The sequence below is a fragment of the Eumetopias jubatus genome, unplaced genomic scaffold (genome assembly GCF_037043125.1).
Source record: "Eumetopias jubatus isolate StellerSeaLion01/CBP00866 unplaced genomic scaffold, mEumJub1_p1.0 scaffold_9, whole genome shotgun sequence".
Lineage (NCBI taxonomy): Eukaryota > Metazoa > Chordata > Mammalia > Carnivora > Otariidae > Eumetopias > Eumetopias jubatus.
In genome coordinates, this window is record NW_028274815.1 from 67,316,369 (window position 1) to 67,333,713 (window position 17,345).

The window sequence follows — 17,345 nt, forward strand, 5'->3', positions numbered from 1 at the left end:
ATTTTGTGTTGCAGGTTGAGTTGAGAACATATTTTTAAGAGATAGTCGAGCTTCAAAGTAGAAGCAAAATAAAAATGGAAAATAAAGGTTGATTTGTGATAGGTTAAGGGTTCTATTTGTGAAACCCAATGAACATTATGAGAACTCCTTGCTAAATATGGTGGACTGAGCAAGTATCCACAACCAGAGTTTCCTTTGAAACTTTGAACAGTACTTGTGGTTTGGAGCAATGTTCCTTCCTCGTGTATTCTTCATGATAAAGCTCTGCCTGCAGTAAGTACACCAAACTGACTACATGTAGCACCTTATTTTAAGAGAGTGTTATATTTGCATTTAAAAAATTGAGGAATAACTACCAGAAACAATTTAAATTTAGCAATAGCTATAATCCTTTCTGGTAATATTTTTTTCCCCAGCTTTATTGAAATATAATTGACATATAACATGGTGTAAGTTTGAAGTATACCTTTTTGGTAATAATTAACTAGCATTCCAGTTGTCTACTCAAGCCATTTCTAGTTTATGGTAATAAAATGTATCCAGTTTTAAAAGAACATTTTTCTGTTATCTATAGCAAGACCATGTATCTTGTGCAAAAGGTGAATCTCTTTTCTTGAAGATAACATCTTTCAAGATATATCTTTTTTTTTAAGTTTGTTTGTTTATTTACTTTGAATAATCTCCACCAATGTGGGGCTTGAACTCCTGAGCCCGAGATCAGGAATGCCCTGCTTTACTGAGCCAGCCAGATGCCCCTTGCGATGTATCTTTTATATCGTTAACTTACTTGTTAAAAAGATGGGAGGTGTGGCACAACCTTATTTCAGGCTAATGGAGAGTTTTAATTCCTGTGCTACTTTGACACTCATGGTAGTGATATGGTTCAGTTTTTGCATGGACATCGGGCCAAGTAAAATGGTTAAAAGATTTGAGCTCTGGAATTAAGTAGACACACGTCCACTAGTTTCTAGCTATAGAGAAATTACTTATATCTCTGAGCCTTGGTTTCTTCAATAGAACCCACCTCACATAATTTTTACAATGGATTTTGTCATTCCTCTTCCTTGGAACACAGGAAGACTGAATTTTCCAGCCTCCATTATCATGTGAATGGTGTAAGTGATCAAAGTTCATTGGGTGTGAGCTCTCTGTGCTCTCACTTCTCTTACTGAGGAAATGTGAAAGCATGTTTGAGATGGTGACCCAAGGTGGAAGTAACCTGAAACACTTAGTTGTCATTTCAGGCACCTGCCCTGGAGAATCACCTGGCCCGAGGAGGATTTTGCATGAGGAAGAAATAAACCTTTGTTGTGTTAAGATACTGGTTTTTAGTATTTATATGTTACCACAGCACAACATAGCCTGGTAACCCAGTTAATCCATAACTAAATCCTGCCCCAGAGTCCATGTCCAAGGAAAGGTCAATAAAAGCTACAGATAATGTAGTAGTGTACTTGGTAATGAGTATTTATACAAATGCTGTGTGGTGGAATAGTTCAACTAAAACCCACCTGCTGCTTATTTTAAATACTGACTTGCAAAACCCCAACTTGAAGTTTTGAGATAAAATGTTCAGTAAATTAAAAGGTTTCTAAATTTGGTAGGGATCAGGAGAATATGTGGAGTAAAGAGTTATGCTTTTAAAACTACAGGAAAAATGGTGTATTGTGTCTAGTCACAGGGACCATGCCCATAGAATTAATAAAGCTCAATATTTGGTGAGATTCAGAAGCCACTGCCCACAGTGGTTTTTAACTCTAGAGGCATTTCCTCTGGTTTGAGGCATTATCACTAAGAACCCCAACAGTAATTGCCTTTCATCTTGAAAAATTAAACATGTGATCTTCTATTTATAGAGTAGGAAACTTGACCTCCAAGATTCCAGCCATATTGTTGGCCTTTATCACTCCAGCAGAATCATGCCTTAAATGTACTACAGACTGCCCTTATTGTTAGATTTAAGAGCCAGACTTAGTTTTGGGTTTTTTTAGTGAGAAATTTATAGTTAAAATTTTAACAAGATTCCATATGCCCATTTATAATTTTAGCTTCACACAGCCTCTTACTAATCCAAGTGTAGCTTCACATAGCATTTCTTACTAATCCACGTGGCTCTGTGTGTGTGTGTGTGTGTGTGTGGTGGGGAAATTCTTACTAGATTGTAGCCATAGTTGTGGGGACATTTTGCCATTAAAACTGTTCTGATGTTGTCAGTAGTCTGTTGGTAAGCTAAGAGAGGAGAAAGTGTTGCCTTAGAGCAGTTAAAACAGTATTTTTAAAAGTATTCCAGGTAGCAGGTCACCAATATTATTTGAAAGTCCATCTTACTCCTCCTAGATGTGTACTGCATTGGATATGTGTGCAGGTGGACCCTAGGGACAGCTGTATCCCAGTTAAAACAAAAAATTATTTTCTAGACCCAAAATATCTATTTTAAGGTGGAAAGGCAATTAGAATAGAAGCTTTAACTCCTGATAGCTTGTTCATTTGAGAATTTTTAATCATTCATTCTGTAATTTTAGTTAGTTACAAATATGGACCACAGGCAGAAGTCTTCAGTGAAGAGAAGCTATCCCATAAGTATTTCTATAGGTGGACATTTACAGATCTTGCTGTTTATATCCACTAATTCCTTAGTGAGTGGATTCTTTAATTACATGTCAACTCTGTGTTAGACACTGACAGCATTTATGAATGAAGAAATAAAGCAAGCATAGTTCTTTAGTGCAGTGGCTAAAGGGAAAGAAGCAGGATCATGGCAGAGGCTTGACATGTTTTATAGATTAAGGGGTCTCAGTTTGTAAAAACAACAACAACATTAAAGATTTGGTTAGATAAAAGTGATTATTTATGTAATAAGGTTTCAGGTAAGCCAGAGGGAGATGGGATTAGCCTTAAATAGGCCCATTTGTTTGAGAAGAAGGTGGTATGGTTCGAGGTAAGTTTATAGTTGGAGAACTAGGCCTTCAGAGAGAGAGGGCCCTGAAGTCCTCCTGTTTCACTTTGAAGTAGGAAGGAAATGATGCTGAGGAGACTGAAGTGACAGTTGGGTGGGAATGGGATGGTTGAGAATGGTTGTTGTGGGAAATGAATGGGGGGGCCAGAGAAGGAGGTCCTGTGCAACCCTACAGACCTGGTAGACGTTGCAAGTGGTACTAGCTCATATGGTTATGGGATCATTTTTTTCCCAGCATCGCTTCACTTTCTGTCTTGAGGTGCAGGAGAGTGGTTACATTGATCTGGGGATTGTCAGAGCAGAGAGAGAAGAATTAAGGATGATAAAATAACATAAGTGATGGGCCTTCTGGAATCTAGTCTGAATAGGAAAGGACGTGAGAAAGGATAGACCAGTGGCAGGAGGAGTTGGGGGACCTGAGGTCTCCATGATATTAAAGATTGGGTATATTGGCAGTAAGGGAGAGCAGAGTCTGGAAGGATAGGCGGTAGTGTATGCTGGAATTTAAAGACAAAAAGCCATGGGTCTGGAATTGGTGCAGAACCATGAGAATGGTACATTTGCCTCCTAGACTTTGTGGTAGGTGTGACAGGGGTGGAAAAATGAGAAAATTCTATGTGAGAAATTGGTCAAGGAAGTTAATTTCCCTGGGAAGATCAGGCTTCTCTGAGGACAGAGGTGGAGAGAGTTTTCTCTACAGTGTTCTAGATGTAGGTGAGTTTGTTTATGGTAGAATTGGGGGTTCCTGAGAACTTTATGGAAAAGTTTTAGAGGCAGTTAAAATTTGCTTTATAACGTTGAGTCTCATTTTTTCCTCTTGTCTTAGATTACTGTGTTATAATACCCTAAACAGGGTAGGGTAATGAAGAATGGATTTTTCTAGGAGATTCTGAGACCATGATTCATTCTTTCATTTGATGATTTTGGTAATTTGCAAATATTCCATGCTCCAGAGAGGCATTCTAAAGATGGGAAAGAGGAAGATGAAATTGCTTATCAATGATTAAGTTCCCTTTCATTTTGTCTTTTCTCTACTAGTGATGTAGTTGTAAGAATTGAGTTTTTGTCCCTGTCCCTGCCCCCCCCGCAACTGAACACACATGGCCCAATGCTTTGTACTTACGTATCCACATGGGTTGGAAAAATGTTTTTTGGAAAATCTGTGTAAGAATCACTACTGATGGGGCAGCTTACTTTTCTGTAGATGTTAGGAAATGGAGATAACATCATTCATGAAATGAGTTTATTACACCATTAATAGGCTAACACAGCAAAGAAGTTGAACTGGAACAGCACAAAGTAATACCGTGGTGGATAACTTCCTAAAAACATGACTTTTGAAATATATTAGAGTCTTTGTAGTACTTTATATTGTGATAGGAGTGCCACAATAATTGTTTGTACATATAGAGGTTTGCTCATTCTCCTATGACACAATATTTAAGAGTCCTCAAACTTAAAGATGGATTATATACTTTTTTTTAAATTGTTTTTTTTTTAATATTTTATTTGAGAGAGAGAGAAACAGCATGAGAGGGGAGAGGGTCAGAGGGAGAAGCAGGCTCCCCGCTGAGCTGGGAGCCCGATGTGGGACTCGATCCCAGGACTCTAGGATCATGACCTGAGCTGAAGGCAGTCGCTTAACCAACTGAGCCACCCAGGCGCCCCTATACTTTTTTTTTTTTTTTTTGCTAAAATATCACTGTTCTAATGTTTCTTAATCTTCTTTTTCTTGGAGATAAATAGTTATTAGTAGTATGAAACCTAGTGTATATTTTCTAAAAATTCTGTTGATTTAAGGTAAAGATGACATTTTAACTGAGTGAGAAAGAAACCACTTTCTGAAAGAAAGCTTTGCTTGGGGAGATGATTCTGAAAACAGATACTGGGAAATACTTCTATTGTTAAGTGATTTTCTTGCCGAAAACAATGTGTGTTACTTAGAAAAACTCTCATATTGACACATTTAAAATACTTGGAAACCGTTTCCTTGGGTTTTGAATGCATTTAATAAACATGTAGAGAAGCCAAACTTTTTTTTATTATGTTAATGTTAGTCACCATACATTACATCATTAGTTTTCATGTAGTGTTCCATGATTCATTGTTTGTGCATAACACCCAGTGCTCCACGCAGAACGTGCCCTCTTTAATACCCATCACCAGGCTAACCCATCCCCCCACCCCCTCCCCTCTAGAACCCTCAGTTTGTTTCTTAGAGTCCATAGTCTCTCATGGTTCGTCTCCCCCTCCGATTCCCCCCCTTCATTTTTCCCTTCCTACTATCTTTTTTTTTCTTTAAGCATATAATGTATTGTTTCAGAGGTACAGGTCTGTGATTCAACAGTCTTACACAATTCACAGCGCTCACCATAGCACATACCCTCCCCAATGTCTATCACCCAGCCACCCCATCCCTCCCACCCCCCACCACTCCAGCAACCCTCAGTTTGTTTCCTGAGATTAAGAGTCTCTTATGGTTTGTTTCCCTCTCTGGTTTCATCTTGTTTCATTTTTTCCTCCCTTCCCCTATGTTCCTGTTTTGTTTCTCAAATTCCTCTTACCAGTGAGATCATATAATTGTCTTTCTCTGATTGACTTATTTCGCTTAGCATAATACCCTCTAGTTCCATCCACATTGTTGCAAATGGCAAGATTTCTGGGTTTTTTTGATAGCTGCATAATATTCCACAGTACATATATACCATGTCTTCTTTATCCATTCATCTGTTGATGCACATCTTGGCTCTTTCCATAGTTTGGCTGTTGAGAACATTGCTGTTATAAACATTGGGTGCATGTACCCCTTCAGATCACTACATTTGTATCTTTGGGGTAAATACCCAGTAGTGCAATTGCTGGGTCCTAGGGTAGCTCTATTTTCAACTTTTTGAGGAACCTCCATACTGTTTTCCAGAGTGGCTGAACCAGCTTGCATTCCCTACAACAGTGTAGGAGGGGGTTCCACTTTCTCCGCATCCTTGTCAACATCTGTCATTTCCTGACTTGTTAATTTTAGCCATTCTGACTGGTGTGAGGTGGTATCTTACTGAGGTTTTGATTTGTATTTCCCTGATGCCGAGGGATGTTGAGCACTTTTTCATGTGTCCTTTGGCCATTTGGATGTCATCTTTGCAGAAATGTCTGTTCATGTCTTCTGCCTATTTCTTGATTGGATTATTTGTTCTTTGTGTGTTGATTTTGATAAGTTCTTTATAGATTTTGGGTACTAGCCCTTTATCTGATATGTCATTTGCAAATATCTTCTCCCATTCTGTTGGTTGTCTTTTGGTTTTGTTGACTGTTTCCTTTGCTGTGCAAAAGCGTTTTATCTTGATGAAGTCCCAATAGTTCATTTTTGCCCTTGCTTTCCTTGCCTTTGGAGACGTTTCTAGGAAGAAGTTGCAGTGGCTGAGATCGAAGAGGTGGTTGCCTCTGTTCTCCTCAAGAGTTTTGATGGATTCCTATCTCACATTTAGGTCTTTCATCCATTTTGAGTTTGTATGTGGTGCAAGGAAATGGTCCAGTTTCATTTTCTGCATGTGGCTGTCCAATTTTCCCAAAATCGTTTGTTGAAGAGACTGTCTTTTGTCCATTGGACATTCTTTCCTGCTTTGTCGAAGATTAGTTGACCATAGAGTTGAGGGTCCATCTCTGGGCTCTCTATTCTGTTCCGTTGATCTGTGTGTCTGTTTTTGTGCCAGTACCATACTGTCCTGATGACAGCTTTGTAATAGAGCTGGAAGTCCGGAATTGTGATGCCACCAGCTTTGCTTTTCTTTTTCAACATTCCTCTGGCTATTTGGGGTCTTTTCTGGTTCCATACAAATTTTAGGATTATTTGTTTCATTTCTTTGAAAAAAGTTGGTGGTATTTTGATAGGGATTGCATTAAATGTGTAGATTGCTCTAGGTAGCATAGACATTTTCACAATATTTGTTTTTCCAGTCCATGAGCATGGAATGTTTTTCCATTTCTATGTGTTTTCCTCAATTTCTTTCATGAGAATTCTGTAGTTTTCTGAGTACAGATCCTTTGTCTCTTTGGTTGGATTTATTCCTAGGTGTCTTATGGTTTTGGGTGCAATTGTAAATGGGATCAACTCCTTAAGAGAAGCCAAACTTTCTAATTAGCTTATAAACTGATAACAGAAAAAATGGAAATTTACTGGATAAATTTTGATAAAAACTTTTGTATAATTGGTAGGTGGGATCGGATAGTATCCTGATTAGTTCAGCTAAGCTACAATGTATTCCTCCCATTTGGACCCCATCCTTTTGTAAGATATTTTTTTAGCTACATCAGCCCTTGTAACCAAGTATCGAAATAAACTGAACCTAGAACCACATCTTGGAATTGCCAAGTCACTAAGAATTAAATTTATAAAGCTTAGTCAGTCACCTTGCTCTTGTTAAAATACTAATATTTTTGGTAAAAGTAAAATAATAAACATTTTAAAAAAGTATATCTTATTTTAGTGTATTCTTTTAATTTTATGTATTTTATAGTATAGATAATGTTAATTTAATAGTATATACATATTAAGTATCTACACATTGGGGTTATTTACTGAAAGACTTTACCCTCATTGGGTGTGCAGTCAAAACATGTGGAGATCACTAGATTAGATGGTGTCTAGGATTTGTATGTTATTTTATAGTTTATAAAATGCTTTTGCAAATGTGTTCTAACTTGAACCTCATCAACAAACTTTGATTGCAGAGAGGTGTCATCATGTCCATTTTATAGATGAAGCATTATACCCATATTACAGAGGAAGAACTGAAGGTCAAAGTATTTAAATGACTTGTCCAAGGTCATACAAACTTGTTAATAGTGGCTTCTGAACTCCAGACAGGTCTTTTTACTATATGGTGCTCTTTCCATTCATTTTATATATTGCTGTTCTATTGGTCATTCTCCATGTTTTGATTTCCTGCCCTAATCTGTCTGTTATTTATTTTTCAGAACCCTCAGGTAATTGCTTTTTGTGTGTTGTCTAGAGTTTTTGGTTGTAATCAGTGAGAGAGAGAGAGACTGTACTAGTGAATTAAGAAAGACTGGGAGCAAAGGATGGAAGCCAACCAGAAAGACAGTATATTAATGATGGAAATATAAATTGTACTAGATGGCCCAGAAGTCAAATGAATACATTTGATGTGGAAAGCCATGCAGAAGAACCATAGAAATACAGTGCAGGCAGATAGATCATTTGAATATTGGCATGAGGGCAGACTAGAGATGATTGGTTGTGGAAAATATAGATTGTATGATGTACATGTAGTTCTGTGCTATAGTAAAGTTGGCATTAATAAGCATAATGAATTAAGAATTGTGGGATTTAGTTTACGTTTTTCATTTTAATAAAACTTCATATAACATGTAGCCTTCTATTTTGATCTGTCAGTACACAACAACAAAAAGAACAAAATTGAAGAATTCTGTATAGGAATGAAAAGATAAAGGTTGTTTGTCTGCTAATGGATCTTTAGATAAACTAGGTTTAATATACTAAATTGAATATGACTGGGTCAGAAAAGTGACTTTAAAAGTATAGCATGACCTCAGTGTTCCTAGCAGCAATGTCCGCAATAGCCAAACTGTGGAAGGAGCCGAGATGCCCTTCAACAGATGAATGGATAAAGAAGATGCGGTCCATGTATACAATGGAATATTACTCAGCCATCAGAAAGGATGAATACCCACCATTTGCACTGACGTGGATGGAACTGGAGGAGATTACGCTAAGTGAACTAAGTCAAGCAGAGAAAGTCAATTATCATATGGTTTCACTTATTTGTGGAACATAAGGAACAGCATGGAGGACATTAGGAGAAGGAAGGGAAAAATGAAGGGGGGGAATCGGAGGGAGAGATGAACCATGAGGGACTATGGATTACGGGAAACAAACTGAGGGTTTCAGGGGGGAGGGGGGTGGGGGATGGATGAGCCTGGTGATGGGTATTAAAGAGGGCACGTACTGCATGGAGCACTGGGTGTTATACGCAAACAGTGAATCATGGAACACCACATCAAAAACTAATGATGTAATGTATGGTGACTAACATAACATAATAAAATTTAAAAAATGAAAAAAAAAGTATAGCATGGTTTCAGATTTCATTTTCTAGGCTACAATCAGTGCCATAATCCAAGAAGACAGAGATGTATTTAACAAATTAAAATCTGGTTTTAATGAAAGTATGTTTTTACATATGTACAGTTTCTGGGCTATTTCATATTATAAATTCAAGGCATGGCTTCATCCTCTCTCAGTCTAGTGGTAACATCTGGAAATACTATGCATCACTAAAACTTTCATAAGAATTTTGTGAGTTTTGAAATATTGCATATATGATTATAAAGTTCCCTTAGTATTCACTGGCATATTAAACTAAGATGTCGCTGAGGTGTATATTATTGTCTATGTTAATAATCTGCAGATAAAAGACTCCCTTCAGTTCAAGTGAATATAGTTCTTCCCTCTAACTGTTCATGATGCCATTGATCTTTTGTGCTTACAGGAGAAAAATGAAAGTGGTACAATTAAAATTGTAACCAATGTCTGATCTTCTGAAACTTACAATAGTTTCAGTGGCTTAGAAGATGTTAGGGAATTATTTTGGGCTTTTCAAACGTTAAGGAACCCTAGACTTGGAGTCAAATCACTTGGATCTAATATCAGCTATTTTGTTGGTGTACAGTGTCAACATGGGCAAGTTACTTAAACTTCTCATAGCAAATGTGTAACTGGTCCAGGAGGGCTTGATCACAAATGATTAAATTTCCACATACATGTTACATATACATACATATAAACAAATAAATGGTTTCTTTAGCTTTGAAGATGGTGCTACAGTGGTGTAGTCAGATGGCCTGGAAAGGCTTGTTGGCACTGCAGGAGGCTGTGGGGCAGCCCCCAGAGGAGCTGTCCTCAGCCTGAGGAGTTTGTAAGTTGGTGATCTATCAAGTCAGAGAAGCTGGTGAGGCATTAAGAATCCTCTAGCTAGGGGTGTCTGGGTGGGTCAGTCGTTGGGCGTCTGCCTTCGGCTCAGGTCATAATCCCAGGGTCCTGGGATCGAGCCCCGCATTGGGCTCCCTCCTCAGCAGGAAGCCTGCTTCTCCCTCTCCCACTCCCCTGCTTGTGTTCTCTCTCTCGCTGTCTGTCTCTGTCAAATAAATAAATAAAATCTTTAAAATGTTAGATGATGGATTAACTTCGGTGGTTTGGAAGGTGTTGAAGATGTTAGAGAATTGGAATGGCAGGTCCTACAGGCTATTAGTTTACAGAACCGTGGCCTTGGAGTCAGACCAGCTGGTCTGATATCAGCTGGGCTCCCGATGATAGTACTTGCCGCTGCTGCTCTGATCCTGGTCTGTTAATCACTGTTACATTTCTTGAGGATTTATAAAAGATTTCTTAGACTAATAAAAGACTTTAGATTTGATTCACACATAAAACCAATAGTTGTTTTTAATACTCTGAGTTTCTGTGGACATTAGCTTCTTCCTTTTTTTTTTAAATTTATTTATTTGAGAGACAGTGAGCGAGAGAGCACAATCAGGGGCAGAGGCAGAGGGAGAAGCAGGCTTCCCGCTGAGCAGGGAGCCCGATGCGGGGCTCGATCCCAGGACCCTGGGATCATGACCTGAGCCAAAGGCAGACGCTTAACTGACTGAGCCACCCAGGCACCCCAACATTAGCTTCTTTAGTTAACACTTCTCATCTTAAAAAATGAAATATTATCTTATGATTCTTAATTAAGTACATCTATATCGTCCTTTAATTGGCAATTAGCTTTTGACAGCAGTAGTTGCATGCTTTGGGGTTATAGGCACTTGAGTTTGAATCCTGGCTCTACCGTGTACAAGATGTATAACCTTTGGAAAGTTATGTAAACCTCTTTAGACCTCTGTTTCTTACCTCTATACGAGCGTGATAATATATACCTCATAGGGTTAATGAAGATAGAAAGGTAATGTTTGTGAGGTGTATGGGGATGTGGCATAACAGGTACTCAGTAAGTGTTCCTTTTCTCTCTGTGTCAGTTTTAAATTTTCATTCTGTGTCATGGATAAAGAGAGGAAAACTTGTGCAAATTACTCACTCATTCACTTGATACGGTGGTCTAGAGACCATTTGCAATGCAACAGTCAGAAGGATATGGTATTTGCTGCTGTAAGTTTCTGTCATTTCTAAAATTAGTTCACCCATTTCTTAAGTACCAACTGGTATTGCCACATCTTTAGAAGGTGAACATTTAGTTTTCTATGGCCCTGAAATGACTTTCAATGTATGGCCAGGAAATGGAGAGAGAGGAGCCGGGTGAAGGCTATAAAAAGAATAAAAGGAATAAATAAAGTTTGTTGTGGTCATCCCCACCCAACGAATCTTTCAAAAGTAATCTAAGTAACATATGCTTTCTCCAAAGAATTGGAAATATTTAAAAAAGAAAATTAAAAAATTTTTTCATCTTTCCTTTTTTTGTTTCTCCAGCCTCTGTTCCGTCCCTCACCCACCTTTGTCGTTTGGAAATTCGGTCCAGTGTAAAACCAGAACACCTACGGTCTGACAATTTTATCTGTCAGTTGCCACTTCCCAGAAGCCTACATAATTATTTGCTCTATGCAGAGGTTCTGAGGATGAATGAAGTTCCAGAACTGGCAGTTACTCAAGATGGAGAAATCAGCGAAGCTACTTAATGCAGCTCATGTCTTACTCTGAAAACCACCAAAACAAAGAGCCATGCAGTACAAATTCTTCATGATTTTATAGTCATAAAAGATGATTTTTGTGTGGTTGGTTAGGTTTGGGGGGGTGGCAGTAGTTTAATGCACATGTTTACAATTGGGTTTCCTGGTAAAAAAATACTGTAAACCTCACTTATGTTACTTTATTACAGATTCATCACCAGCACATTTTTGTTACAGATTCATTGACTGAACCATTTTTTGCTTTATTCTGTGATGCTGCTTCTAGTGCTGACCGTGGCATATTTCCACCTATGATTCTGTGTTTGCCTAGGGCTAGGAGCTTAGAATGGAATGCGTAAAACTTTCCTGGAAGTGCACACACAATGGGGTTGAATCTATTATTATTACTTTATTTGAGGTTGACTATCTTTTATGTTTATAAAAAACTTTTATATTCCGTTCTCATCTCTTAATTCAGTCAGTTTTATGAAGAACTTCTACTCATTGGCTTTTCACAGATAAACTCAGGGGAGAACTTTTTTTTAAAAAAAGAAAATGGAAAATGAATAATTTTGCTGTTTTTGTTGGTTCCCCCTCCCCCCCCCTCAGTTCCTTGATACTCTCTTTGGCTGAAAGAAACTCCCATTTCTGCAAAGGCAAGAATAGACTTAAACTCAAAAATAGGCTCAGTTGAAAAAAATTAGGTCAGTATTGAAATAAAGGAGCATTTTACCATATTTAGAATACAAATCAGGAGGAGACTGAGAGGGGAAGAAAGCTGTGTGTTTCTGAGTCACTTAGTATCAAATAAAACATTCGAGCTCCATTTAGCCTCCAAATCTGAGGGCAGCTTTGATCCTATGAATGATTGCCAGTTATAGTAATATTACCGTGTTCTTCCTTTTATTATCTAGATAGGTTGTCACATAGTCCTTGATCCTATGAAATTTAGACCTCAGAATTCTAGGTTAATGAGACACCACCTTACTGGTTTTCCAGATGCTCAATATGAATCTATGGTCAGAGAGGACTAAACACTAGATCAGGTGAGCTGTGGTAAGATGCTGTCGGGACCAACCTTAAAGTTTATGAAAGCATTACTGTCATGATAGACAGCTAGAAATTGGGTCCACAGGAGGGGCAAGTCTTCTGTCCTAATGGGATCCTGTGGCTTGAAATAGATGGGAGTGTGTCAGCCAAGTCCGTCCCTGATAGGCCTTTGCTGTTTGATACAAGCAGTGATGAAGACAGACCAAATGATGGAGCCTTGTTAAGGTCCAGAGGGATGACTGAACTCTGTGCAAGTTAGAGCTGTAGTTGCTGCCTGTGGGTGGAGATAGAGTTTGAATGTGGGTATATAGCAGAAATTAGTGTAGATATGGAAAACCAGGTGGAAATTCTGATACTTAATAAAGAAATTCCAAGAATGTATTTACCATGTAGTAATTTTTAAATGTTGTTCTAATCTTTATTTTTCCAAACCCTAGGTCTCCAATTTTGAACATAACTGGTTTATTATTAGGGCCAAATGCACATAGAATGTTTACATGTGTTTTTGTTCATGTTCAAATGTGTAATAAAAATTAAACTATCCATAACATCATTGAGCTCTTGTTCTTAAAAATCTGAAAATGGGTATTTCAGAGACTTTAAAAGCCCTTGCTATTTCAAACATGAATAATTTTACTTACTGTATACAATGTATCTTTTAGATTACTTTATAATAAAATATTTATGACTTTTATGACTTACGGCAAGGATTCAGTGAGAGATCTGAAAGTATCTACAGGTAGTGAGTTATAGTTACAACTTTTTTAAGATTTTATTTAAGAGAGAGTGCGAGAGAAAGCACAAACGGGGTGGGGCAGAGGGAGAGGGAGAAGCAGACTCCCTGCTGAGCAGGGATCCCGAAGTGGGGCTCTATCCCAGGACCCTGGCATCATGACCTGAGCCAAAGGCAGACGCCTAACCAACTGAGCCACCCAGCCGCCCCTGTAGTTGCAACTTCTGATCAAAATGATACCTCTGGTTAGTGTGAACCATAAGCTCTGCCCTACATGAACAATGGTGCTTTAATACTCTCCATTTTTATTTATTATTATTTTAAAAATATATATATTTTTTAATACTCTCGTTTTATTTATTTATTTTTAAAAAGATTTTATTTATTTATTTGATAGAGAGGGAGAGAGACTCGAGAGAGGGAGAGAGCGAGTATAAACAGATGGAGCAACCAGGCAGAGGGAGAAGCAGATTCCCTGTTGAGCAGGGAGCCTGATGTGGGACTCGATCCCAGGACCCTGGGACCATGGCCTGAGCTGAAGGCAGATGCTTAACCGACTGAGCCACTCAGGCACCCCTAGTACTCTCATTTTAAAGTCACACAGAACCGCATGAAGAACCCTGTAGTACCATAGTTCTCTAATGGTACTTATTACTAGAGCAGGACACAGATCAGTTTTAATAACAGTTGTCAAGATTTCACACACACACACACACGCACAAAACGATCCTGTATTATCCTTTAAGTTTATTTCCTGTTGGTACTTCCTGTCATAGGATATTTTCCCACGATCATTTGATGGAACAGTGGTAAACTGAACATTGTTTCTTTATAATATAAATATATATTTCTTCATATTATAAACATGTTTATATATATATTATATAATATAAACATATATAAACAAATATAACAAGTTTCCTTTTTGCCTAGTAGCAAGTGTCTTAATATGCACCTTGCTGGTGGCCCTAGTTCCCAGAGATGAGTTACACTCCTTTTGTGTTCCATGACCACCCATGTCAGTGATAATCCTTGATAGAGAGCCTATCACATGACCAGTTGATACCTCTAACTTTAGATCTGTTCTTCCCACCTAAGGCCATCTATCTGTAAGCCTGTGTGAAAATCATGATGTTTTATAGATCTTCAAGTATTATGTCAGGTATAGCTTTGAAAACATGAGTATTTTTGACTGAGTACTACCTAAAATTCTACTATAATTTTTTGGTCCTCAAAAATGTACCATGAATAATAACTAGTACAACTGTAAATAACCACATCTCTGAAAAGGTGACTTGGTAGTTCCATGAGCATGGGATATAGAAAGAAGTTGAGAAAATCCATCTAAAAGTTTGCCTTTCACTTTTATACTCCTCTGTATTCTCAAAGGTATATTCCCCTAATTATATTTCTTCATTAGTCATAGAAATACTTATTTGCGGGGCGCCTGGGTGGCTCAGTTGTTGGGCGTCTGCCTTCGGCTCAGGTCATGATCTCAGGGTCCTGGGATCAAACCCCGCATCAGGTTCCCTGCTCGGTGGGAGGCCTGCTTCTCCCTCTCCCACTCCCCCCTGCTTGCGTTCCCTTTCTCGAGGCTGTGTCTCTCTCTGTCAAATAAATAAATAAAATCTTAAAAAAAAAAAGAAAAATATTTGTTTGAAAAGGAACTTTCTGTACAATTTTTACCAGTGGGTGCCTAGTGCTATTGTGGGAAGATTTTAAGTTGCTGGTGAAGTTGCTAGTAATGTGGCCATTTTCAGTTTTATGATCAAGTATTTTATTTTTAATTATAATTTGAAAAGATTTTATTTGTTTGAGAGAGAGAGAGCACAAGTGGAGGGCAAGGGGGGAAAGGGAAAAAGCAGGCTCCCCACCGAGCAGAGAGCCTGAGGTGGGGCTCGATCCCAGGACCCTGAGACCACGACCTAAGCCCAAGGCAGGTGCTTAACTGACTGAACCACCCAGTTGCCCCTATGGTCAAGTGTTTTAGATCTAACAATTTAGGAGAATAACCAGTAAAACTGTACACTACCTTCTTTCAGTTTTATGAGTTCATCCTTTATATAAAGCAAGTGGAGGCTCTGCCCACTGGCTTCATCCAAATACTCAATTTAAAGAGGATCTTGAAGCTAAAGGGATCTCTCTAGAGCTTTTCCTGTGAGCTGGGAACATGATAATAGTACCATTATTTCCCCTGAATTCTTGTACTAGAACGCTTCCCTCCTCCCTTCTCTCTTATCCCAAGCAGCCGGTCACATATAACTAAGTATCAAGACTAATGTATAAATGAGAGCCCATACCAAGTGATTCCATTACTCATGGTTCTATATGACCTGGGGTAGTTAGCTGAAAGATAATTGAGAAAAGAGTACTATATTTTATTTAGAGCTAATGTTGGATTTCTGAGTCTACCTACATATTCTCCCTAGGAGAGAATAAAATAAACCTGGTCCATGTTTGAGGGTGTAGAGACTATCATGATAGTTTAAAAAAAAAAACATTTTTTTTCCTCTACCCGTTTCCATTTTTTAACAAAACATTTTAGGAAAATTTAATATTCCTGTGTGTGACTGTTGTGATTTCCTGTTTTGCTTTCTTTTTCATTGTTTTTCTCTTTGATGCTAAATTAATCTATCTATCTTCATCTGTATTTATTATTATTACTATTATTATTATTAAATGACAGGCAGCCATTGAAATACAGTACTTTGCTGTAAGTAACCTTTGGTTACTTGGTAGATAAATACAATTTATTTTTAAGATTTATTTATTTGAAAGAGAGGGAAGGAGCATAAGTGTGGGAAGGGGCAGAGGGAGAGGGAGAGAGAGAATCTCAAGCAGACTTCCCGCTGAGTATGGAGTCTGATGTGGGGCTTGATTTCACAATCCTGAGATCATGACCTGAGCTGAAACCAAGAGTTGCACGCTTAACCAACTGAGCCAACCAAAAAATATAGTTTTATTTGCAACCACATGTCAATAATTTATACTGAGAGGAGGCCAGTCTGGATTATATTTTTATGGAAATGTATACTTTGAAACATACTTTGGGTGCAGATTTTAAGTCTGTATCTTCTGTAGTTGCTATAGTGATAAAACATTTAAATTTTACTATTTAATTTTAATTTTAATTTTTTTAAAGATTTTATTTATTTGACAGAGGGAGACACAGTGAGAGAGGGAACACAAGCAGGGGGAGTGTGAGAGGGAGAAGCAGGCCTCCCGCCGAGCAGGGAGCCCGATGTGGGGCTCGATCCCAGGACCCCGGGATCATGACCTGAGCCAAAGGCAGACGCTTAACGACTGAGCCACCCGGGTGCCCCAAAACATTTAAATTTTAAATAAAAGGACACCTATTAACCTCTCCCTATGCTAGTAAAAATCTTAAAAAGATTCTCGTATAGTAATACCAAGAGCACACTTTAATTGTTTCACTTTAAAAGAAAAAAATATTTTAAAACTAGGCAGAAGAAGGGGGAAGGGAGATAGAGCCATAGTCTTATCATCCGGGCCCAGTATTAATGTTAACCTATATATTGAAATAGTTTCCTTCTCAGGCTTTTTAAAAATCTGTACACTAGTTTGAGGAGTGTTTTTTCCCCTATAGTTAAAATCAAGCCACTGTTAACAGTTTTGTACCTGATCAAGCCTTTTGTTTATCACGTTAATGATACCTGCAGCCAGCCAAGCTCAAGCCATGAGTTAACCACAAATTATGAATTGGTAAAAGTGAGAAATGAGACATTTCTGAGTTGATTCTTTCCTAAGAATCTGCATAAGGCAAATAACCCCTCTCACCTACTTGGAGAGGAGAGAGGAGAGTGGAGGAGAGACCGTTGTGAACCTGGGCTAGTCATCTGGTTTCAGCGTGGGCTAGTCCTGCAGTTGCTTATCTTTTGCGAGACTATTATA

General features: G+C 38.2%; 1 protein-coding gene across 2 annotated transcripts in view; it reads left to right on the forward strand.

Moving 5' to 3' along the window:
* Nucleotides 1-13,237, forward strand: part of ASB3 (ankyrin repeat and SOCS box containing 3) — a 103,864-nt gene extending 90,627 nt beyond the window's left edge. For both annotated transcript variants that reach the window (XM_028103900.2, XM_028103899.2), the window contains exon 10: nt 11,454-13,237. In XM_028103900.2, coding sequence (XP_027959701.1) covers nt 11,454-11,659 — 206 coding nt within the window. In that variant the 3' untranslated portion in view covers nt 11,660-13,237. The remainder of the gene's footprint in view (nt 1-11,453) is intronic.
* The last annotated feature ends 4,108 nt before the right edge of the window (nt 13,238-17,345 follow it).